Genomic DNA, 22,284 nt, shown 5'->3' with positions numbered 1-22,284 from the left:
TGTGCCTATTAGGATTTAACAGCAGTGTTAGATCAGTCTTGTCTTTGTATTCTTACCACTTGGGGTCCAGGACTGACTGCCAGTTTTCTAATAGAAGAAGAGACTCAGGCAGGCCTGTGCTGAGCCACAGGGACAAGAAACCAGTCAGAACAGATTCTGTGCTGGTCCGTTAAACAGAACAGCAGCCTGCCCTTTTGGGTGGTTGTGGAAGTCTGCTACAAGGGAGCTCTCGCTGACAAGTTAATCTTGACCTGTGTACACTTTCCCCATTATAGCTGGTGGCTCCTACTTCATGATTTCCCGCTCTTTGGGACCAGAATTTGGAGGTGCCGTGGGCCTATGCTTCTACCTGGGGACGACCTTTGCAGCAGCCATGTATATCCTAGGGGCCATTGAGATCTTGCTGGTGAGTTGGGGTGAGCCTCGGTCGACCCCAGTTGCATCCAGTCTTCCTAGACTCCAGAGGCCTCTAGTACTTCCATCATGCCTAGCCAGCATCTTGGATCTTCTAGAGAGAGGCCTTTAGGGAGAAGGCTCATTGCTCAGGTCTGTGTCTCTGCCCCCACCCGCCTTTTACACTTCTGATAGTTTGGGCCAAGCAGGGAAGAGGCCTGGTTGCCTTCACCTGAGCCTAGATGTTTCTTCTACCTGAATAGTTTGGAGCCATGGCAGTGGGGGAGTCTGTCAAGGGTTGAGCTGAGTGACAGATCTTGATGAGGACAGAGGTTGCCCCCTAGTCTTTTGTGGATCCTAACAAGTTCTGTCTCCCTCAGACTCTGTGCCAGGGTCTTTTGGATCTACTTTCTCCTTGTCCTTAAGTCAGAGTGAACAGCCATGAACTGCTAGATAGAGGTCCTTGAGTCCCATGGGTGCTCTCTTAGGCCCAACTCCCTACTCAGCAATGAATGGCCTAGGCCAGTGGAAGAGCGGCCTGGGAGGGGAGGGGCACGTGGACGTGAGGAGAGTAACAGAGGGTGACAGGTGCCTCCTTGAAGACCCAGAGAATAGACATTTAGAGACACCATGTGGCACTTCAAACCAGAAGCCAGGACTTTTTGTCTAGAGCTTCTTGAGTTTTTATTCTCTATCTCACATTTTTCCTGTGTTATTTGAAGTTATGTAAGGAGATGTGTCTCTTCTCCCCAGTGTATTTATTTATTCAACCATGTAATTATGTGGGCTTCTGGAAGGCCTATTTTGCTCTCTGGGCTATTGGGTATAATCCAATACTATCATTATTTTGTTGCCTAAACTGTTTCTTTTTGGCAGTTCCTTCCACAGGCTGGCACCTGTGTCTGTATCTTTTCCTTTTCTTTTTTCTTTCTTTTTCTTTCAATGGTGCTTTTGTTGAGCCATAGCATCCATGGCAAGCAGTTCACTAGCCATTTGAAAGTATATAAGTCTGGGGCCAGTGAAGTGGCGTGGTTGGTACCTGCACTTGCTACCATGCCTGAGGTCCTGAGCTCAATCCTCAGGACCCACCCAGAAGGCTAAGAACTGGCTTCTGCAATTGTCCTGTGACCTACACACCTTCACGTTATCCTCTGTTAACATACAACTCAGGGGCAGTGGCAGTGGGTGCATGCCTTTAATCCCACCAGAGACAGAGGCAGGCAGATCTCTGTGAGTTCCCGAGGCTAGCTAGGGCTACGAAGTGAGACACTGCCACAAAAAAAAAGGGGGGGGGAGGAGTTGGGGATTTAGTTCAGTGGTAGAGCACTTGCAAGGCCCTGGGTTTGGTCCTCATCTGGGGGGCGGGGGTTGGGGAAGGGAGAATTTAAAAAAAAGAAAGCTTACAAGTTACTGGTTTTTAGTATATTTATGGGGATGTAAACATTGCCAGAATCAGTTCAGAACATCTTCACTACTCTAAGAGAAATGTCACTAGTAATCACTCTCCCTTCCCCTGTCCCTTAACAGACACTAATCTGCATTCTGTCTGTGGGTCTGCTTTTCTAGCTGTTGTATAGACGTGAAATCGTGCACTACTGGTCTTCTGTGACTGGCTTCTTGTAGACACTCTTAAAAGAAAACCAAAATGACAGGTTTCACTCCCCAAATAGAAGGCTGGAACTAGAGTTCTGTCTTCCTGTTTCAGACCTACATTGCTCCGCCAGCTGCCATCTTTTACCCATCGGGCACCCATGACATGTCAGGTGCCACCTTGAATAACATGCGGGTGTATGGGACCATTTTCCTGACTTTGATGACCCTGGTGGTGTTTGTTGGTGTCAAGTATGTGAACAAGTTTGCCTCACTCTTCCTGGCCTGTGTGATCATCTCCATCCTTTCCATTTACGCGGGAGGCATCAAGTCCATTTTTGACCCTCCTGTGTTTCCGTAAGTAACTAGGGCATTTATCCAGCCATTGCCCTGACATCCTTTCTAAGCCTTTGGTGCTCTGTATTCCTCAGATTGCTTGGGTGGGAATAGACTAGGGCTCCAGTCTAGCAGGTAACTAGTCCTTCTTCCCTCCCTGCAGGGTGTGCATGCTGGGCAATAGGACCCTGTCTCGGGACCAGTTTGATATCTGTGCCAAGACGGTTGTGGTGGACAATGAGACAGTGGCCACCCGGCTGTGGACCTTCTTCTGCCACAGCCCCAACCTTACTGCTGACTCCTGTGACCCCTACTTCCTGCTCAACAATGTGACAGAGATTCCTGGCATACCTGGGGCAGCTGCTGGTGTGCTCCAGGGTGGGTCCTCCCTCCTGTGTCCTGAACTCCAGCCCCAGCCCCAGCCCCAGCCCACAGGCTGAGCAGGAAAGCAGAGCACAGAGCTGTCCTTGTGTCCCCAGATCAAGGGGGGTGGGGAAGGTCAGGTTTGGCTGCTTTCCCTACTCAGCTGTATCCTTTTAGCCTGCCTCCTTGTAACTGAATTTGGAGTGAACGGAGCCCGTTTGGCTAACGTCCCAGGCCTGCAGCAAACCCTATAAAGTTTGGCATTCCCCTTTCCCTGGATACTAGCCCCTGATGCTGTGGGGGATGTTCCCACAAGAGTCATAAAGGGCCTCTGTCTGAGAATCATGCAGTAGTGAGGTCTAGGCTGATGAGGGTTTGGTCAACTCTTATCTGATATAGCCCCACAAGGACAGCTTCCTCTCTGGCCAAAGCAGTCCTATGGCAGACACCGTAGTCACTGTGCCCAGACTGTCCCCAGAGTTGCCAGAGATTCAATGCATCTGTAGGATCTTGCTGGGCTGCCCCAAACTTCCCTGGGGACATCAGTGGTGCTCTAGCTGTAATGTTCCTGCTCCTACTACAGAAAACCTATGGAGTGCTTACCTGGAGAAGGGTGAGGTCGTGGAGAAGCATGGGCTGCCCTCCACAGACACCCTTGGCCTGAAGGAGAGCCTGTCCCTGTATGTAGTGGCTGACATCGCCACATCCTTCACTGTGCTGGTTGGCATCTTTTTCCCTTCTGTGACAGGTAAGATCTCCATGCCCACACACTTAGCCCTACCCCCAAGTCCCGGAGAATCCCTGAGGCAATCTTGTCTGGTTTTGGAGGCATCATGGCCGGCTCAAACCGCTCCGGGGACCTCCGTGACGCCCAGAAGTCTATCCCAGTGGGGACCATTCTGGCCATTGTTACCACCTCACTCGTGTGTATCCTTTCTGAGTCATGGCGGGGTATGTGTCAGAGGGTACTTCTCTGTATATAAGTTGCCAGACAGTGTGTGTGGGCACACCACACACATGCAGGCACAGAGACTTAACACCCCCCCACACACACACCCTCTTGCACCTGAGAATTGAGAATATGCACGTGTTCAACATGGGACCCTCTGAGGCCTGAGGTCAAGGCTATGGCTGTGATGATCCATCCCTAGGGTGCTGTGTGGGGAATGGACTGGGGTCTGCTGGGATTCCTTAACACAGTCCAGACTTCAGCAGTGTGATCCTCTTCGGTGCCTGCATTGAGGGTGTGGTGCTCCGGGACAAGTGAGTGAGCTCTGCCCCTCCCTGCCAGCTTTTTCTGCCCTCACTTTAGCCCCGTCCCTCATCCTCCCCACCCCTCCCACTCAGGGTCCTACACACTTCAGACAGTTGACTTCCAGTAGCGATATGTGTGACCAGGTAGGTCAGGCCCCTCTGTGACTTTTGCTTCCCAGGCAAGTGTGACATTAAGACCAAGAATGAGACAGAGGGCAGAGATACGAAGCAACTGGTCTCCACTCAAAGCTAGAGCCTCTCCTCCATTTTTCCTGACCCCTGACCCCCCCCACTTTACGCTTGGGTGGCTCTACCCAAGGCTTGGAGGGCTTTTTAACCGGGATCGTGGTCTAAGCCTGGCCTCTGCAGGTATGGCGATGGCGTCAGCAGGAACCTGGTGGTGGGCACCTTGGCCTGGCCTTCGCCTTGGGTCATCGTGGTGGGCTCCTTCTTCTCAACATGTGGTGCTGGCCTCCAAAGCCTCACTGGGGCTCCACGTTTATTGCAAGCCATTGCCAAGGATAACATCATCCCCTTCCTCCGGGTAAGTCCTCCTAGATGTCCCACAGCCTTGATGCTCTTGGCCCGCTTCCTGGCAGGGGGGAGGGGCGGATTCAGATGCAGTGAGGTTTGCCTATGGCTGCCCCGGCCTTGGCAGCCACCCAGGAGCTGCTGAGTGCTTCTCTGGCCCTGTCTGCTGTTAGCACTACTGTTTAGACCCGGAACCCTGTGGCTTGTCCGCGCTTCATCCAAAGCAGAGAGACCCAGAGAAGGAGAGTCAGGGAAACTTGTGACTCCATAGGGACAAGTATAGCACTGGGACCAGAGGGGTGATGGGAGAACAGGTTGTAACTTGGGGCTGCAGATGTAGGGGGGAGTGGCTACGGTAGGGACAACTCCTTTTCTGGTGCCTGCAGGTGTTTGGCCACGGGAAAGCAAATGGTGAGCCAACGTGGGCTCTCCTCCTGACAGCACTCATCGCAGAGCTGGGCATCCTCATCGCCTCCCTTGACATGGTGGCCCCCATCCTGTCCATGTGAGCTGGGGGAGGGGCAAAGGGTAGTCCTGGGAAAGGCCCCCCCAACCCCGAGGACCCTAGCACCTCTCAGTGATCCTGTCAGGTATCTAGGTTGCCACTGGGAGATCAGCTGGGCTCAGTGGGGAGCTGGCGGGGGTGTTTACCCAGATTTCAGAAGCCAGCCTGGTACACCCACAGCACGGAAGAAACCCATACATAGATCCTAAGCCCCATAGTAGGAGCCTCCCTAGAGCAGAAGGCAGAGATGCCCATTCCAAACAGGGCAAGCACTTGGTTTGCTGCCTCATCGAAGCCATCGTTGCCCCATCCATCATTTTAAATGTTCTGTAAGCTGAGGAAGTGAGCGTGCTAACGCCTTGTAGGTGGTGGTTAGCATGATTCCTAGGGGTCCCTGAGATAGTTTGATTTCTGTATTCACCTCTGCCCATGTTGGGGTCCTCATCCATTCTACTGTATGGTCAATGGTCCTTACTTGTTCAGTAATGAACGGATTCTACTTCACCACTCACTCAGCTTTTAGATCTGACAGGACTGCCTTCTTCCTAAGCAGACTCTAGTCCTCCCCACATTGAGGCCTGTCACATCTGAGTTCTTTTTTTTGTTTTGTTTTGTTTTTTGTTTTTTGTTTTGTTTTTGAAGACGGGATTTCTTTTTTTTTTTTTAAGATTTATTTATTTATTTTATGTGTATGAGTACACTGTAGCTGTACAGATGGCCATGAGCCATCATGTGTGTGGCTGCTGGGAATTGAACTCAGGACAGCCCCACTCTCCCTGGCTCCAGTGTAATGCACTGTAGCTGTCTTCAGATGCACCAGAAGAGGGTGTCAGATCTCATTATGGGTGGTTGTGAGCCACCATGTGGTTGCTAGGATCCGAATTCAAGACCTGTGGAAAAGCAGTCAGTGCTCTTACCCGCTGAGCCATCTCGCCAGCCTGAGACAGGGTTTCTCTGTGTAGACCAGGCTAGCGTCAAACTCAGAAATCTGCCTGCCTCTGCCTCCCAAGTGCAGGGATTAAAGGCATGTGCCACCACTGCCTGGCCACATCTGAGTTCTTGTCTTCCTAGCGTTCACCTTTCTCCATAGATGTGCATACCTCAAGCTATTCTTGCCATAGGCATCTTGAGTGGTGGCTCTTGCCAGCAGCCTCTTGTTAGGACCTACTCCCCCATGGAGTTCCTGCCTCCTCATATCTCTCTCCCTTCTTTGCCCTTCCTCTTCATCACCGAGGATGGAGTTTGATGCCCTGTCCCCTCCGTCCTCAGAAGGACTCACACAGCCTGCCTTGCCAGTGTCCCAACTCCCACATGCAGCACAGCATCCTGTTTCTTCCCCTCGGAACAAAACCGCATGGTCCTTGTCCCTTGTCATGTTTCCTGACTTACTCCCTGGCCTCCAAATGCTTTTGTTTGTTTTGTTTTGTTTTTCAAGACAGGGTTTCTCTATATAGCCCTGGCTGTCCTGGAACTCACTCTGTAGACCAGGCTGGCCTTGAACTCAGAAATCTGCCTGCCTCTGCCTCCCAAGTGCTGGGATTAAAGGCATGTGCCACCACTGCCCAGCTCCAAATGCTTGATAGCCCCCATTTGACTGATCATCTGCTCCACATTCCAGCCCTGGACTCAGTCCCTTTCTCATCGCCTCTGCTGGTGAATATGTACCCATCCGCTGCCTCTTGGCTCTGAGGACATTTTCTGAGTCCTGCCGTCTGTCTGAATCAGGCCATAGGAGTGGGTTCCTGGAGTTAGGAGCCATGGTGTATGTAGCCTGGGGGACCAAGGAAGCTTTTCTGAACCAGCTGCCTCCTGTAGGTTCTTTCTGATGTGCTACCTTTTTGTGAACTTGGCCTGTGCTGTGCAGACACTCCTGAGGACCCCCAACTGGCGGCCCCGGTTCAAGTACTACCACTGGTAAGTTGCCTGCGGGATGCCTGGGGCAAGTCCTCTGACACTGGTGGTATTGGCCACAAGCCCCATCGTGGAGGAGGTCTGAGTTTCCAAGGCAGCCTTTGAAACAGTACGAGGAGGGAGACTCTCTGAATGGAGACTTGACCTGCTTCACACATCCAGGTTGTGACTTGGGACCTGCAAAGGCCACCAGCGTGTGGATTCCTGATTCCTATCCTTTCATCCCTGTCCTAGGACATTGTCTTTCCTAGGCATGAGTCTCTGCCTGGCCCTCATGTTTGTCTCCTCCTGGTACTATGCCCTAGTGGCCATGCTCATTGCAGGCATGATCTACAAGTACATCGAGTACCAAGGGTGAGTGAAGGGCTGCCATCCGGCCCGTTGATAGCTTGTAGAGCATTATAGTTATCTAGCTAAACAGTTAGGATGGGTAAAGGGCTAGGAATGTAGCTCAATAGTAAAGTACTCACTTAGAAAAAGAGAGAGGGAAGGAAAAGGAAGGGAGGGAGGGAGATCTTGGGATAAACCAGGGGCTCAGTGGCTTGTGGTGACACCCACAGGGCTGAGAAGGAGTGGGGTGATGGGATCCGAGGCCTATCCCTGAGTGCTGCACGCTATGCACTGCTGAGACTGGAGGAAGGCCCTCCTCACACCAAGAACTGGCGGTAAGCTCATGCCCAGGCTGCCAGGGCCATCTCATCTGGGTTCTGTAGTTCCCCCAGGAGATTGTAGGAGGCCCCTCTTGCTGCTGAGCTCTTGCTTCTGGGCTACCCAAACTTGTAGGAGTCCACATTCTGAGAAGGAAAGAGGACTCTTGGGAAAGCCAGGCCCTTAGGCCGCCTAATGTCTGACTACTGTAGGCCTCAGCTCCTGGTGCTGCTGAAGTTAGACGAAGATCTTCATGTGAAGTACCCCCGGCTCCTCACCTTTGCCTCCCAGCTTAAGGCTGGGAAGGGCCTGACAATCGTAGGCTCTGTCATTCAGGGCAGCTTTTTGGAGAGCTATGGTGAAGCCCAGGCTGCTGAGCAGGTAATGGCCAGGGTTGGAAAGAGGATTTAGCCAAATCAGTGGTTTCTGGGTGCAGCAGGCATAGAGGGGTGGGCCTCGCCAGTCTTGGTGCCAGATGGACAACACTGTCACCATCTTGAAGCTTGAATAAGTATGGTTGTCCCACTTTGAAACCATGGCCCTTGGGCTAGCAAAACATCTCAGTAAGTAGAGACTCTCATGTTTAGGCCTAATGATTTAAGTTTGATTCCCAAATTCTACAAAGAGACGAGGGTGAAACCCATTCCTAAGAGTTGTCTTTTGCTGGGCAGTGGTGGCGCATGCCTTTAATCCCAGCATTTGGGAGGCAGAGGCAGGCGAGTTTCTGAGTTTGAGGCCAGCCTGGTGTACAGAGTGAGTTCCAGGACAGCCAGGGTGACACAGAGAAACCCTGTCTCAAAAAAAAAAAAACAAAAAAGAGAGAGAGTTCTCTTTTGATTTCCATGTGATGTAGTATGCTTGTACTGCATACACATTCACACATACACACTCACACACACATACTCATACACACACACTGGGGCAGCTTGCTCCAGGGTCTCCCCTGTGAACCCCGGTGTTCTGGAGGGGTCCCAGTTTGGGTGGAAACTGGTGGGCCGTGCTTTATGATGCTCTTGTATTCCCCACAGACAATCAAGAACATGATGGACATTGAGAAAGTAAAAGGCTTCTGCCAGGTAGTGGTGGCCAGCAAGGTTCGAGAGGGGCTGGCCCACCTCATCCAGTCTTGCGGCCTGGGCGGCATGAGACATAACTCCGTGGTGCTGGGTTGGCCCTATGGCTGGCGACAGAGTGAGGACCCACGTGCCTGGAAGACCTTTATTGGTGTGTGAGGGTCTGGCGTCTAAGCTGGGCCAGGGGCCAAGGGCCAGGGTTAAAGTGAGGTGGCAGAGACCAGAGGGTCACAGGCTGGCAGTCAGCAGTGCCCCTCCTCCCTAGACACTGTGCGCTGCACCACAGCTGCCCACCTGGCCCTGCTGGTGCCAAAGAACATAGCTTTCTACCCCAGCAACCACGAGCGGTACCTGGAGGGCCACATTGACGTGTGGTGGATCGTGCATGATGGAGGCATGCTCATGCTTTTGCCCTTCCTGCTACGCCAGCATAAGGTGTGCCAGCTAGCCGGGTGTGGGTGAGGGCAGCTGGGCTCTCAGGAAGCCAGGTGTGGCCGAACCGCTCACACGCTCCACTGCCCCAGGTTTGGAAGAAGTGCCGGATGCGCATTTTCACGGTGGCCCAGATGGACGACAACAGCATCCAGATGAAGAAGGATCTGGCCATCTTCCTGTATCACCTTCGCCTGGAAGCTGAAGTGGAGGTGGTAGAGATGGTGAGCTGCCTGCCCTGCTCTGTCCCCGAGGACCAATCCCCAGGGATCATGCAGCCTGGTACTCATCGCCCCTTCCTCTCTCCAGCACAACAGTGACATCTCTGCATATACCTATGAGCGGACACTGATGATGGAGCAGCGGTCTCAGATGCTGCGGCAGATGAGGCTGACCAAAACCGAGCGGGATCGAGAGGTGAATGGCCATCTTGGTTCGGGTTTGGGTAAGGGTCAGATCACACCTTTGGAAGACCCTGTCTGGTGGATATAACAGAATGATTCAGGACTACATTTGGTGGCTTATATCTATAATCCCAGTACTAAGTAAGTAGGCTGAGGCAGATGAATTTCTGTGAGTTTGAGGCTAGCCTGGTCTAAGGAGTGAGTTCCAGGCCAGCCAAGGGACCTGTCTCAAAAACAAACAAACAAAAAAAACAAAAAAGCAAAAAGGTAGGCATGGTGGTCCGTGCCTGTAATTCCATTGCTTAGGGACCGAGGCAAAAGGCCAGCCTGTCTTTTTGGGTTTTTTTTGTTTGTTTGTTTTTTGTTTTTTCGAGACAGAGTTTCTTGGTATAGTCCTGGCTGTCCTGGAACTCACTCTGTAGACCAGGCTGGCCTCGAACTCAGAAATCCGCCTGCCTCCGCCTCCTAAGTGCTGGGATTAAAGGCATGCACCACCACCGCCCCGCCCCGCCCCGCCCCGCCCCGGCAAGGCCAGCCTGTCTTTAACAAAGAACTGCATCTGTTCTGCCTGAGCCAGAAAGGTCTTAGAGGCAGGGTAGTCATATTGGGCCAGCCAGGCTCCCGTTTTCCCAGGGTACCAAGGCTGCCTCCTCTGGTTGTCTTCAGGCCCAGCTGGTGAAGGACAGGCACTCAGCTCTGAGGCTGGAGAGCCTTTACTCCGACGAGGAGGATGAGTCCGCAGCAGGGGCCGACAAGATCCAGATGACATGGACCAGAGACAAATACATGGCTGAGCCCTGGGACCCCAGCCACACCCCAGACAACTTCCGTGAGCTGGTGCACATTAAGCCGTGAGTACAAACCATGTTGAGGTCTGGAATGGAGGGAGAGCAGGGACAAGCATGCTGTGTAAATGGGCCAGGGACAGAGACCTCTCTGCTAGGTAGATAGTTCTCTGGCCTGTGACCAGCTACTTGGTCTGCAGGGACCAGTCCAATGTGCGGCGCATGCACACTGCTGTGAAGCTCAATGAAGTCATTGTCACGCGCTCCCATGATGCCCGCCTGGTCCTACTGAACATGCCTGGCCCCCCTAAGAACAGTGAGGGCGATGAGAACTGTATCCTTTTGCATAAAGGCTGACAGTGAGGAGCTGTCTTCTTCTTGAGTGGAGAATGGCCTTGGTCCTGTGGCTGCCTCCTTAACCTGACAACCCTGCAGACATGGAATTCCTTGAAGTCCTAACGGAGGGCCTTGAACGGGTGTTGTTGGTGCGTGGCGGTGGCCGGGAAGTCATCACCATCTATTCCTGAGCCCGATGGAGTCTCGTAGCCTGGAGTTGGGACGTCTAGGACAACACTGCCCAGCCTTGCACCTCCTTGCCAGTTCTGCTTTGCCCAGCCTTGCTTTGGACCAGCTTTGCTAGGTCTCCAGGGAAACCAAGCTTGGGCCTTGCAATGGAAATGGATCCGAGGGCCCAGGGGACCCTGGAGGATTTAGGGACTGTCCCTTCCCATACTCCAGTGGAGGCCTATCCTGACTAGAGAAGACTGGTGAGGGTTGATATGGGATTTGAAGTCCCAGACTGGCCCGTGAGTGCTATTTATTGTATATTTATTGTTTGGATGTCATCATTTCAGAAAAAGCGGGGTGGGGGGACAGTAAGAGGGGGAGCTGAGCTGGGCCTGCCTGCAGGAAGACCTGGCTCAGGCTGTTGTGGGCAGAGGCCCTCATCAAGCCAAGTGGAATGGAGCTGGCCAAGCTGAGCCTGACTTTTTTCAATAAAACATTGTGTACTCCTGGGCCTCCTGCTGCCCCGGCTCTTTTTCCCCTGGCGCCAAGGGAAGAAAGACGGAACTGAACCCAAGTCCAGAGCCAGATCCCAAAGGCTATGCCCCTTCCTGGCCACCCCCATTGACGATCTGTCCCTCCCACTGGCCCTGGGGCCCCTCCCATCCCCGGTCCAGATAAGGCCAGCCCAGGACTGCCTCATCTGGCAGTAGGCACTGGGCTGTAATGGGGCTGCCTGGCTCCCCATGGCAGTGGATGCTGTTGCTGTTGGGGCTTCTGCTCCCTCCTGCCACCCCATTCTGGCTCCTCAATGTGCTCTTCCCCCCGCACACCACGCCCAAGGCTGAACTCAGTAACCACACACGGCCTGTCATCCTCGGTAAGCCCCCATTAGGCCCCTGATACATCGAGCGAGACCCTGGGGAGCCTGGGTCCTAAGCCCGGCGGCAGCAGATGCTGTCAAGGTTTTCTTGGCTCACCATGAGCCCTCATGCCTGACTTGGTGTGGGGAAGGACCAAAGATTTGTTCTCCAGGGACACGGTTCCTTTCTCCTTCACACTCTTCTGTCTTCGTGTTGTCTTCTCTGGGGGTGTGGGGTTGGGGTGGTGGTCGGCAAATGGGAATAGATTTGCCTGAGACCTTGGCCAAGGCACTACAAGCCATGACCAGCTCCAGATACACTGGATACTGGGTTAAGCGCCACTACTCCCTTGGCCTCTATCTTACCAAGAACAAGGTACCCAGCCAGATGCCCAGATATCCCAGGTAGGAGAGCAAGAGGTCCATAAAGCCTGCCCCCTGTTCAAGACCCAGCCCCTGTCCCCCCCACCTATTTGTTCTCCCCTTGGACTTTGGCAATAATGGAAAGCCAGGCTGGATGTTTGTTTTGTGGGGGTAGGGGTCAATGGCCTTAGTTCCTGGAACCTTCCATGCCTGAAGGGAGCCCGGAATCTGCGGTACCTGTAGGATAGTAAGAATCGGGACGGAGTGAGAATACGTGTCATTAGAACCTTGGAGGTGTAGGAGATGGAGGGATGGGCTTTTGGGGGGGGGGTAATAGGGTTGGGGGCTTGCAGAGAAGTCAAGAAGTTCAGAACAAAAGCTGGTACCCACAGTGCCTGGCTGCATGGGGAATCGGCTAGAAGCCAAGCTAGATAAACCAGATGTGGTGAACTGGCTGTGCTACCGGAAGACAGAAGACTTCTTCACCATCTGGCTGGATATCAACATGTTTCTCCCCCTCGGGGTGGACTGCTGGATTGATAATACCAGGTATGTCCGTCCCATGTGGTCTACCCAGCCCTACACATTGACCCTTGGCTGCTGGCTGCTAAATGTCCCACTGTCCCCAGGGTTGTCTACAACCACAGCTCTGGGCGTGTGTCCAATGCCCCTGGAGTACAGATCCGTGTCCCTGGCTTTGGCAAGACCTATTCTGTTGAGTACTTGGATGACAGCAAGCTAGCAGGTGTGTGTACCCGGGAGAGGCAAGGTGCTCTTCTTGGCCATCGGGCTAGCCTGCAGGTGTAATGGACAGAGTCCCCTCTGTTTCTGCCTCCCCACAGGCTACCTGCACACACTGGTGCAGAATCTGGTTAACAATGGCTATGTGCGGGATGAGACAGTGCGGGCCGCACCCTATGACTGGCGACTGACACCCCGTAAGTGTTTGCAGGTGATGGGCTGGGGCCATGACAGGTGGTCCCAGACCCTAACTACCCTGACCTATCTACCTATCTTTAGACCAGCAAGATGAATACTACAAGAAGCTGGCTGGACTGGTAGAGGAGATGTATGCCGCTTATGGGAAGCCTGTCTTCCTTATTGGGCACAGCCTTGGCTCCCTCCATGTGCTCCATTTCTTACTGCATCAGCCTCAGTCCTGGAAAGACCGCTTCATTGATGGTTTTATCTCCCTTGGGGCTCCATGGGGTGGTTCCATCAAGCCCATGAGGGTCCTGGCCTCAGGTGAGGAGCCTCTTGATCACTGTCATCCAGTGTGGGGTAAGGGAGGAATGAAGAGCACAGAGCTAGCTGTCACTTCAGCTCTGCTCATCATTGCCTGGGGATATTATCCATCGACATACCTGCTGTCTATAGCTCCTTGAAAGCAGCAACCATTTGGACATCTCCTTCTGGAGTCTTTGAGTGCTGATAGAGGAAGCCAATCCCAGTTGTCTGTCAACTCCAGATTTGCTCCTTGTAGCCCCAAGGCCTGTACACTATGGCTTTTAGCTACATTTTACCTGTGCCCAGGAATCTGTTTCATTGAGGACATGATCTGCCATAGCAGAGCCAAATGTAGGGATCCTTCTTGCTCTTTTTTTTTTTTTTTTTTTTTTTTTTTTTTTTTTTTTTTTTTTGAGCAGTAGCCCCAGGAACCCAGCACTAAAAAGCTCCAGCTCACTGAACACCATCGTATACTGGGCACAGCAAGGCTTTGCCTTCACTGTGAAGTTTACGGTCTGGTGAGTGATCCACCAGACTGTATGACTGGATGTAAAACAGATACCATCTAAACCTCCAGAAATGCAGTCCTGTGACCACTGTGCAGCATAGGCGGAGGGCCTTAGGAAGAATAGCCAACGCACACCCATGCACACACACACACACACACACACATCCCTTATTCTCTTTAACTGCATCTCTTCCCATACTCTCTGTTTGAGGCCCTATAGCTCTGTCTTACCAACATAGCCTCTTTTATTAAGTAAGCATATTGAGCAATTAACTGAACACCAGGCCTGCTCTCATCTGTGTCTTGGAATCAAGGTCAGGATGTGGTAGGAACAAGGTTGAGCACTTCACTGAGGTAAACTGTCCCACCTTGTCCTACCCTGTCCTACAGGTGACAACCAGGGCATTCCGATCATGTCCAACATAAAGCTGAGAGAGGAGCAGCGCATGACCACGACTTCCCCCTGGATGTTCCCAGCCCACAAGGTGTGGCCTGAAGACCATGTGTTCATTTCCACACCAAAGTTCAACTACACAGTCCAAGACTTCAAGCGCTTTTTTACAGACCTGCATTTTGAAGAAGGCTGGCATATGTTTCTGCAGTCTCGTGACCTACTGGCGGACCTCCCAGCACCTGGTGTAGAAGTATATTGTCTCTACGGTGTGGGCATACCCACACCCCATACCTACATCTATGACCACAACTTCCCCTACAAAGACCCAGTGGCTGCACTGTATGAAGATGGGGATGACACTGTAGCCACACGTAGCACTGAGCTCTGTGGCCAGTGGCAGGGCCGACAGTCACAGCCTGTACACTTGCTGCCCATGAATGGGACAGATCATCTCAACATGGTCTTCAGCAATAAGACACTGGAACATATCAATACCATTCTACTGGGTGCCTACCGCCATGGCACTCCTAAGTCCCCAGCTGCCAGCCTAGGCCCCCCACCCCCTGAATAAAGACCTACCTGTTATAAATAAGTCCAGTGTGGTATAGGTTAAGGGGAAGGCACTACTAGGATAGATTTATGCATCACCTGGCTGATTCATGCTTCATCTGGCCCAGGGCTTAAGGGAACATGAGGTACAACGGGCCTTGGTAAGGTCCCAGATTGGCCTGATTTTGAGATGTGTAAATAGATTTTCATTGTCCTGGTTGGGCTGCTTAGAAAGCTTGCTCTGTGCCTTCCTTCTCAGGGCCCGTGCCAATATTCAGATCTGGGTATAGTTGCTGGAATGGGAACACAGGGAAATAGGATTTGAAACCAACTTTTGAGTTCTGCTTGGACACAGAAATTTACAATAAAGCATGGTGGTGCATGCCTTTAACTCAACACTTGGGAGGCAGAGGCAAGTGAATCTCTGTGTAGGCCACCCTGATACATACAGTTCTAGGACAGCCAAGGCTACAGAGATCCTGTCTCAAAAACACAAACATAAATAGAATTTAAAATATGGTGGCTGGGGATTGTTAATGTAAGAGCTTGGGTTCCATAACCAGCATTAAAAATAAAAGGGGCTGAAGAGATGATGGCTCAGCATCTGTTGAAAGAAACTGTTTTTCTAGAGGACCCTGGTTCAATTACCAGCACCACATGGCCATTCCAGTTTTAGGGGATCTGACACCCTCACACAGACATGCAGGCAAACAAACACCAACGCACATAAAAATAAGTCATAAAAAATTAAAAAGTTAGGGCCAGGTGGTACACATGCCTTTAATCTCTTCACCCAGGCTAACCTTGTCTACAGAGCTTGTTCCAGGACAGACAGGGCTACACTGAACTACACAGAAAAACCGTTTCTCAACCCACCCCCCCACCCACACCCATTCCCTAAAAAGTTTAGGATCTGAAGGAATAACAGTTCATCTAAAGAAGGTTTAATTTGGGACTCTAGAGAGAGATTGAGAGCTCAGAAGTTAAGAGCATTTCTTGCACTTGGAGAAGACCTGAGTTTGGTTCCCAATGCCCATATAGTGGCTCCTCTGTAACTTCAGTTCCAAGGAATCTGATGCCCTCTTCTGACCTTGGTGGGCACCTGGCATGCATGTACCACATTCATTCATACACATAATTAAGCCTACAAAGGCTTCATTTTTATTATTTTTAAGGAGTTATGTGTGTGAGTGTTTTACCTGAATATATGTATGTACTTACAATGCTGGGGGATGGGGCAGGGGTGCGGGTGGGGGTGTGTGTGTCAGATGAGATGGGAATAGAGGAACTAAGGCATATGGTGGAAGGCCTGGGAGTACAATATCCCCTTCCTCAAGCTACCTAGGTCTAGCAGCAAAGGCGAAAGTGAAAGAGAAGATGCACAAAGCAGCCAGCAGCCTCTGAACTAGGGCGGGGAGGGGGGTGTGTGAAAGCGAAAGTACGAAGCGTCCCGAAAAGCCCCACAGAAGCCACGACAGACAGACGCCTCTGCTCCCCCTGGCTGATCCACTCTTCGAGACCCCCGCATCTCAGTTGGCCTTCCTGCCCCGAGATGCTGAAGCAGGCAGTGGAACACAGAGGAGGCTTCTCTTTCGAGAACTGCCAGAGGTGAAGGGGGAGTGGAGTTCTAGCCTTGTTTTATTGGTGGAGTTGGGGAACCCTAGGTTGAGTGACCAAGTAGGGGCTTAAGCCAGATGAGGAAAGTAGAGATGGGTTTGGGGACCGGCTCAAGGACCCTCCCTAGATGCAGAACTGAAACGCGAGTCACCCCAATGTTTCCAGGAATGCGTCCTTGGAACACGTCCTTCCGGGACTTCGAGTCCCTCGTGCACGCAAGACCGGGACTACCATCGCGGGGCTTGTGTTCCGAGTAAGCGGGATGATAGGGCTGGAGGGCTGGAAGGGCAGCCACTGCGGAGATCAGGCGGGTATTAAGGCCGAGCTCCTCCTCTGCAGGATGGAGTCATTCTGGGTGCAGACACGAGGGCTACTAACGATTCGGTTGTGGCGGACAAAAGCTGCGAGAAGATCCACTTCATCGCCCCTAAAATCTAGTCAGTATGCCCCGGGCCAGTCCCATATCCAAACATAAGCTGCACTGTCGCTCACGCCCCACTTTGTGCCTGCACGTCCCTGTCCACATCCATCATCCCTTTTTCCCTTAGCTGTGGTGGGGCTGGAGTAGCTGCGGACACTGAGATGACTACGCGGATGGCGGCTTCCAAAATGGAACTACATGCGCTGTCCACCGGCCGTGAGCCTCGGGTGGCCACAGTCACCCGTATCCTGCGCCAGACGCTCTTCCGGTGAGGAATTGGGGCTAAGCTGACCCCTAGAGGGGGTATCTGCAAGTTGGTGGAGTTGACAGGAGGTGGGACAGAAAAAAATCGGGACTGCGACCAGCAGGGAGACCGGAAGAAGACAGACCAAGCTAGATTCCGGAAGAGGCAACGTCAATTGTAGGACGCCAGGCCAAAGGAAGGGGTGGGACTCAGGGAAAAAAAAAAAAAAAAGCAGTTTAATGGGCGGGGCCTGGCTTGCCCACTCCTCCACAGGTACCAAGGCCACGTGGGAGCATCATTGATTGTGGGCGGGGTTGATCTGAACGGACCGCAGCTCTACAGTGTGCACCCACACGGTTCCTACAGCCGTCTGCCCTTTACTGCCCTTGGTGAGCGCTTCCACCCTTTTCACACGAATCCTGCTTCTGTAACCCTACCATCAAGCTTTGTACCTCAGCGGCTACAACTGACTTCAGATGCCCCTTCCCACCTGCAGGCTCTGGTCAGGATGCAGCCGTGGCACTGTTGGAGGACCGGTTCCAGCCAAACATGACGGTGAGCGACTTCTGCCCATTACTTCATGCTCACTGGCGGGGAGTGCCGAAAAACCCTGGCCAAGTATAGAAACAAGGAAGGCTTGTAGGTGTGAAGGTGACTACTGAGTAGGGACTGAGTAAAGTTGAAGAAGTGAGGGCCAGTCAGTAACCAAGCTTAGACCAGAGAGAAGCGGAAGCTCACAATGGATCATTACTGAAAGAAGAGGTAAAGCCCAGTGGGATTCTGGATGAGGTTTGAGATCTGGACTTGGGAGTGGGATAGAAGTAGGTGACTATGTGCTTCAGAGATAACTTGGGCCCAGAGAGAAACTCGTGACAGAGTGTGTGGGAAGACTGATAAAAGTGTAAGAGACATTGAGAAGTTTGTACAGAAGACAGTGAGTGGAGGACACACAGTTTTGGGGGAGAGGGAGTCAGAAACCAAGGAACTGGAATTTCGAATGGATGGAGAGAAAGGAGGTTGAACTTACATAAATAGGAAATTGTCTAGATTTCAAGATTAAGAGAGTCCCCAGGTTAGAGTGAGGTCACACTAGATCCTTCTAACCACATTCCCATGACCACAGCTGGAGGCTGCACAAGAGCTGTTGGTAGAAGCCATCACAGCAGGGATCCTGAGTGACCTGGGCTCTGGAGGCTGTGTGGATGCCTGTGTGATCACTGCAGGGGGTGCCAAGATGCTGAGAGCATTGAGTACACCCACAGAGCCTGTGCAGAGGTAGGAGCAGGGGAAGGGAGGGCTGTGTGTCTGTGTGTGTCTGTGTCCTTGCCAGAACGGGACAGGCTGCATTCTAAAAGGCTGGCCCTCCTCCCTTCTAGAGCTGGTGGTTACTACTTTGCTCCTGGAACCACACCTGTCCTGACCCAGGAAGTGAGACCCCTGTCCCTGGAACTTCTGGAGGAAACTGTGCAGGCCATGGAGGTGGAATAAAGAAGCCTAAGATGTAGAGTTTGGAACAAGGGTGAATAAATCCGGGAAACACAAACACTTAAACAGAAGACTGTGGCTTTCTTGAGAGGAATGGGCCAAGCAGCTCTTTGAGCTTTGTGGCTAAGGAGTACAACAGACCCAGTTCCTAGCCTGAGGGTCTCTTCATCATCACCTCAGGGATCTATCCATGCAGAATCCCAGCACTGTAAGCTTTGGGATGGAAAGCTATATCCTGTCATCCCCAAACCATAGTTCCATATGGTAGAATCTTAACCCACCAATACCCTGTCTTGGAAGCCCCCGATGGACAACCCCCACTATTAGCCTTTCCCTGTCTTATCAGTAACCACCGCCAGCTACCCCGAGTCCTTAAGGAGGCTAAAATGCTGATAGAGCAACTACTTCCTGACTCTTAAGGGCAAGTTCTCACCAAGCATCCTTCACCACCTACAGTTCCTCTACTATGACAGCCCTCAGATGACCGAGCATGTGCGAGCTTGTGAAAAGCTGGGCTTTGTCTGCACACGTGGGACTGTGAGGAGGGAGAGCGACTCTGTTCTCTGGGCTGAAAGGGGTCATGGACTCATTGGGAAAGATGACATAGCTAATGAGTCCTTTGCTAATGTTTCATAACAAGGTTTCTTCACTGAGTGCTGGGAGGAACATCCTGCCCTCAGAGTAGCTAAGCTCCACTGGGGCTTCAGAACCCATACGGCACGTTCTCTAGAGAGGTTCTTCTCCAGGCTGGACACACCCTTGGCCCCTAGTTGTGTGTTCCTCCTCTAAGACTTTAATTATGAAAAATTACATATAATAGTAAAATAATATATATGATAGTAAAGCTAAAGGACTTGTTTAGTAAACATTCATATGTCCACCAGCCTTTATAATTCATATTTTGTCATATCTGATCTTGTGTCCTTTATTTACCCATTCACCTGTTTCACATTTTAGACTGAGGTATTCTTGAGCCTGTCAAAGCCTTTGATACCCTAGGAAAATTCAAGCCAACTCACTTTTGCAACTCTGCATACAGAAGTACCTTTTCTCTATCCGTTCTCCATTTGTTATTGAGCTCAGCCTGGAGCGCAGTAACAAATGTGCTGTGCACAGATCTCACCTATGGCAATCTGAGGTCTAGAAACAAATTTCTACTACCAACTTCAACCCAGCAGCGTCTCTGTCACTGAGAGCTAATACTTACCAGTAACATAGGTCTCAAGAGCCAGATGCATGAAGTTGCCTTGTGCTGGTAAGAGAATGGCCTCTGTGGGCAAACCTCTGACTCCTCTTCCATACTGATGAGAAATCCAAGATGATGTCTGTTAGGATTCACAACCTGCTAGAACCTCCATCCCTGGCCTTCCTGGCAGAGGCTGGCCACATCTGGCCATTCCCTCCACCAGTTATAACACTATGTTCTGAACAGGCTTCTCTGGAAGTCTAGTATTCCTGATAGCCCTGGGAAATTTCATAGGTCCCAACCACTAACCAGGTTGACACTTTAGACCTAGTTCAGCTGTATGTCCTTGGTACTCAGTGGTCAACACTTGGAGTAGGAGGTGATTCAGAAAGTCAATAGGAAGCCAAGGCTTGGGAAGGTGGAGGTGAGAACTTCACACCTGGGTACTTGATAATTCCAAGGACTTTGGCCTGAGAAATCCTCTCCTAAAAGCAGGTGTGGGTTATGCCAAGACCACACAGCTGGCCTAGTCTCAGGCCCAAGACTTCTGCCCAAGGACAAGGATACCCATAAATAAAGCCAGGCCATCGTAACATCATTCCTTAGTTTTCACAATGCTACTGCTCAGCCTAACCCTTAGCCTGGTCCTCCTTGGCTCCTCCTGGGGTAAGTAGGCTGGGACCCACCTTGACTGAACAGCCTAGCACAACTTAGCTCCCAGCTCCTGTTCAGGGGCCCATACAAGGAGCCAGCCTGACTAGAAAGGAACGGACAGTGTAAGCAAAGGAAGGAACCTTCAGGATTGGGAGTAAGGGAAGAATCAGGGGCTAGTCTCACAAATGAGGCAGGAGCCGGAGCCTGAGCCAGACCTGAGAAGGCTCAGGAAAACATAAAAGATGTTTATAGACTAACAAAGCCTTCTAGCTGCGTGGTAGACTGCTCAGGTCTAGAAAGATAGAGGGCAGGCAAGGATGCCAGGAATTAGAGAGAAGAGTGGCCTAAAGAACATCAGGATTCGGTTGGTAGATGTGATAGCATGCACAGGACATGAAGGCTGGTAGGGTGGGGTAACCAAGATGGCTGTGTATGCCTAAAAAGTACTCAAGGGAAGGGCTAGAGAGGAATCCTCTTGGACCCCTATGGAGCTATAGTTTGGGGGCACCTTGAAGAAGACGGTAGGGAGGGGTAGGCTGGGACTGGATCCTCACCAACCCTATGTTCAGGCTGTGGTGTTCCTGCCATCACACCTGCACTGAGCTACAACCAGAGGATTGTCAACGGGGAGAATGCAGTGCCAGGCTCCTGGCCCTGGCAAGTGTCTCTACAGGTAGGCACCCTAGGGGTGGGGCAGGATCCTGGGTGCTTTAGGCCTATGGGTAACTTAAGCCCACTCATGTATCTGACCTTTGACCCTAGGATAACACTGGCTTCCACTTCTGTGGTGGCTCTCTCATCAGCCCGAACTGGGTGGTCACGGCTGCCCACTGCAAAGTCACGTGAGTGTATTCCACTTGCCTTGCCCAATCCATCTCTTCCCACTTTCCCTCCCTTGGATGCCCGCTCTGAAACCACTCGGCAGCTACCCACTCCCATTATCTTTGCAGGCCTGGACGCCACTTTGTCATTTTGGGAGAGTATGACCGATCTTCCAATGCTGAACCTGTGCAGGTGCTCTCCATCACAAAGGTAAGTACTGTCTGCACAGGTAGAAAGGGAAAATGGACTGCAGGGGTCCTGCCTTAGACACAGAAGTCCAGGCATGCTCCGACCTTGGTGCCTGTGCCCACTCCAGCTTTACATGGCTCTTCACTGGCTCCACAGGCCATCACACACCCTAACTGGAACCCCAACACTATGAACAATGACGTGACTCTCCTGAAGCTTGCCTCGCCAGCACGGTACACAGCACAAGTCTCACCCGTCTGCCTGGCTTCCTCAAACGAGGCACTGCCTGCGGGCCTCACCTGCGTCACCACTGGCTGGGGCCGAATCAGTGGTGTGGGTAAGAACTTGGGTCAGTGAGGGGAGACCAGAAGAGCATCCCTGGCCAGCCTGACCACCTCTCCTGGCCCACAGGCAATGTGACACCAGCACGCCTGCAGCAAGTAGTCCTACCCCTGGTCACTGTGAATCAGTGTCGGCAGTATTGGGGTTCGCGCATTACTGATTCCATGATATGTGCAGGTGGCTCAGGCGCCTCCTCGTGTCAGGTAAGCTCCCTGTCCTTGGCACTGTCCCGTGGTACACTTCCCCAAACTGCCATACTGACGACTCCCCTTCCCTTCCCTTCCAGGGTGACTCAGGAGGCCCTCTTGTCTGCCAGAAGGGAAACACCTGGGTGCTTATTGGGATTGTCTCCTGGGGCACTGAGAACTGCAATGTACAAGCACCGGCCATGTACACTCGGGTCAGCAAGTTCAACACCTGGATCAACCAAGTCATGGCCTACAACTAAACTGTCCACAGATCCTTTCCCCACCTCAATCCAATAAACACACCAGCCTCAGTGTCTCTTGTGGACCCTCATCTTTCATCCTGGATTAGTGGGAAGAGGAGGCTCTTGAGGGTTCTACCCTTGACTTGGACTTTGTCTCTAGTATAGCACTGAGGAGCCAGGATCTTCCTACACTAATCATCCCAGACGGCGGCCCTTACTCCTCCTTTTGAACGATCCACTAATCCCATGGCACAGTCAGCAT

The 22,284-nt window shown here is 52.0% G+C and overlaps 4 protein-coding genes across 6 annotated transcripts in view; all 4 read left to right on the top strand.

The window, feature by feature from the left end:
- Positions 1 to 11,243, top strand: part of Slc12a4 (solute carrier family 12 member 4) — a 23,679-nt gene extending 12,436 nt beyond the window's left edge. Inside the window, exons 6-24 of one of the 2 annotated variants that reach the window (XM_031341255.1) lie at positions 276 to 406; positions 2,099 to 2,340; positions 2,483 to 2,697; positions 3,266 to 3,430; positions 3,511 to 3,609; positions 3,888 to 3,945; positions 4,306 to 4,480; positions 4,854 to 4,972; positions 6,788 to 6,886; positions 7,118 to 7,237; positions 7,444 to 7,548; positions 7,744 to 7,912; positions 8,560 to 8,755; positions 8,870 to 9,039; positions 9,129 to 9,260; positions 9,346 to 9,453; positions 10,107 to 10,291; positions 10,426 to 10,559; positions 10,661 to 11,243. In XM_031341255.1, coding sequence (XP_031197115.1) covers positions 276 to 406; positions 2,099 to 2,340; positions 2,483 to 2,697; positions 3,266 to 3,430; positions 3,511 to 3,609; positions 3,888 to 3,945; positions 4,306 to 4,480; positions 4,854 to 4,972; positions 6,788 to 6,886; positions 7,118 to 7,237; positions 7,444 to 7,548; positions 7,744 to 7,912; positions 8,560 to 8,755; positions 8,870 to 9,039; positions 9,129 to 9,260; positions 9,346 to 9,453; positions 10,107 to 10,291; positions 10,426 to 10,559; positions 10,661 to 10,752 — 2,714 coding nt within the window. In that variant the 3' untranslated portion in view covers positions 10,753 to 11,243. The remainder of the gene's footprint in view (positions 1 to 275; positions 407 to 2,098; positions 2,341 to 2,482; positions 2,698 to 3,265; positions 3,431 to 3,510; positions 3,610 to 3,887; positions 3,946 to 4,305; positions 4,481 to 4,853; positions 4,973 to 6,787; positions 6,887 to 7,117; positions 7,238 to 7,443; positions 7,549 to 7,743; positions 7,913 to 8,559; positions 8,756 to 8,869; positions 9,040 to 9,128; positions 9,261 to 9,345; positions 9,454 to 10,106; positions 10,292 to 10,425; positions 10,560 to 10,660) is intronic. The other variant, XM_031341254.1, reaches the window with a different exon arrangement.
- Positions 11,243 to 14,672, top strand: Lcat (lecithin-cholesterol acyltransferase). Its single transcript, XM_031341256.1, has 6 exons — positions 11,243 to 11,609; positions 12,347 to 12,503; positions 12,584 to 12,699; positions 12,797 to 12,892; positions 12,975 to 13,199; positions 14,080 to 14,672. The coding sequence occupies exons 1-6, from the start codon at positions 11,456 to 11,458 to the stop codon at positions 14,652 to 14,654; spliced, it is 1,323 nt and encodes a 440-aa protein (XP_031197116.1). The 5' UTR covers positions 11,243 to 11,455; the 3' UTR covers positions 14,655 to 14,672.
- Positions 14,673 to 15,762: 1,090 nt separating this feature from the next.
- Positions 15,763 to 18,457, top strand: Psmb10 (proteasome 20S subunit beta 10). The gene is made up of 8 exons (XM_031341253.1): positions 15,763 to 16,240; positions 16,415 to 16,502; positions 16,589 to 16,686; positions 16,798 to 16,938; positions 17,188 to 17,303; positions 17,411 to 17,469; positions 18,038 to 18,189; positions 18,291 to 18,457. Exons 1-8 carry the CDS (start codon positions 16,185 to 16,187, stop codon positions 18,400 to 18,402), a joined length of 822 nt encoding a protein of 273 aa, XP_031197113.1. The 5' UTR covers positions 15,763 to 16,184; the 3' UTR covers positions 18,403 to 18,457.
- A 68-nt stretch (positions 18,458 to 18,525) lies between these two features.
- Positions 18,526 to 22,096, top strand: Ctrl (chymotrypsin like). 2 transcript variants are annotated; one of them, XM_031341251.1, is made up of 7 exons: positions 18,526 to 18,607; positions 20,078 to 20,251; positions 20,809 to 20,912; positions 21,002 to 21,081; positions 21,190 to 21,271; positions 21,407 to 21,587; positions 21,662 to 22,096. In XM_031341251.1, exons 2-7 carry the CDS (start codon positions 20,200 to 20,202, stop codon positions 22,075 to 22,077), a joined length of 915 nt encoding a protein of 304 aa, XP_031197111.1. In that variant the 5' UTR covers positions 18,526 to 18,607; positions 20,078 to 20,199; the 3' UTR covers positions 22,078 to 22,096. The 2 variants fall into 2 exon arrangements, with proteins under 2 accessions (XP_031197111.1, XP_031197112.1); XM_031341252.1 differs by having other exon boundaries at positions 18,580 to 20,251; positions 21,662 to 21,795; positions 21,879 to 22,096.
- Positions 22,097 to 22,284: the final 188 nt, after the last annotated feature.

This window comes from Mastomys coucha, unplaced genomic scaffold (genome assembly GCF_008632895.1).
Source record: "Mastomys coucha isolate ucsf_1 unplaced genomic scaffold, UCSF_Mcou_1 pScaffold22, whole genome shotgun sequence".
In the NCBI taxonomy this organism is placed as follows: domain Eukaryota; kingdom Metazoa; phylum Chordata; class Mammalia; order Rodentia; family Muridae; genus Mastomys; species Mastomys coucha.
The sequence above is the reverse complement of the archived record's forward strand: the minus strand, read 5'-3'. Positions and strand labels throughout refer to the sequence as shown.

Excerpts from the sequence above, each read along its gene's own strand:
- Ctrl (XM_031341251.1), top strand. The coding sequence starts at position 20,200 with ATGCTACTGCTCAGCCTAACCCTTAGCCTGGTCCTCCTTGGCTCCTCC. Across the intron at positions 20,252-20,808 it reads CCTCCTTGGCTCCTCCTGGG|GCTGTGGTGTTCCTGCCATC; the intron begins GTAAGTAGGCTG and ends CCCTATGTTCAG. Across the intron at positions 21,272-21,406 it reads AGGTGCTCTCCATCACAAAG|GCCATCACACACCCTAACTG; the intron begins GTAAGTACTGTC and ends CTGGCTCCACAG.
- Lcat (XM_031341256.1), top strand. The coding sequence starts at position 11,456 with ATGGGGCTGCCTGGCTCCCCATGGCAGTGGATGCTGTTGCTGTTGGGG. Across the intron at positions 12,504-12,583 it reads TGCTGGATTGATAATACCAG|GGTTGTCTACAACCACAGCT; the intron begins GTATGTCCGTCC and ends CACTGTCCCCAG. Across the intron at positions 12,700-12,796 it reads GGATGACAGCAAGCTAGCAG|GCTACCTGCACACACTGGTG; the intron begins GTGTGTGTACCC and ends GCCTCCCCACAG.
- Psmb10 (XM_031341253.1), top strand. The coding sequence starts at position 16,185 with ATGCTGAAGCAGGCAGTGGAACACAGAGGAGGCTTCTCTTTCGAGAAC. Across the intron at positions 16,687-16,797 it reads TTCATCGCCCCTAAAATCTA|CTGTGGTGGGGCTGGAGTAG; the intron begins GTCAGTATGCCC and ends TTTTTCCCTTAG. Across the intron at positions 18,190-18,290 it reads CCCACAGAGCCTGTGCAGAG|AGCTGGTGGTTACTACTTTG; the intron begins GTAGGAGCAGGG and ends CCTCCCTTCTAG.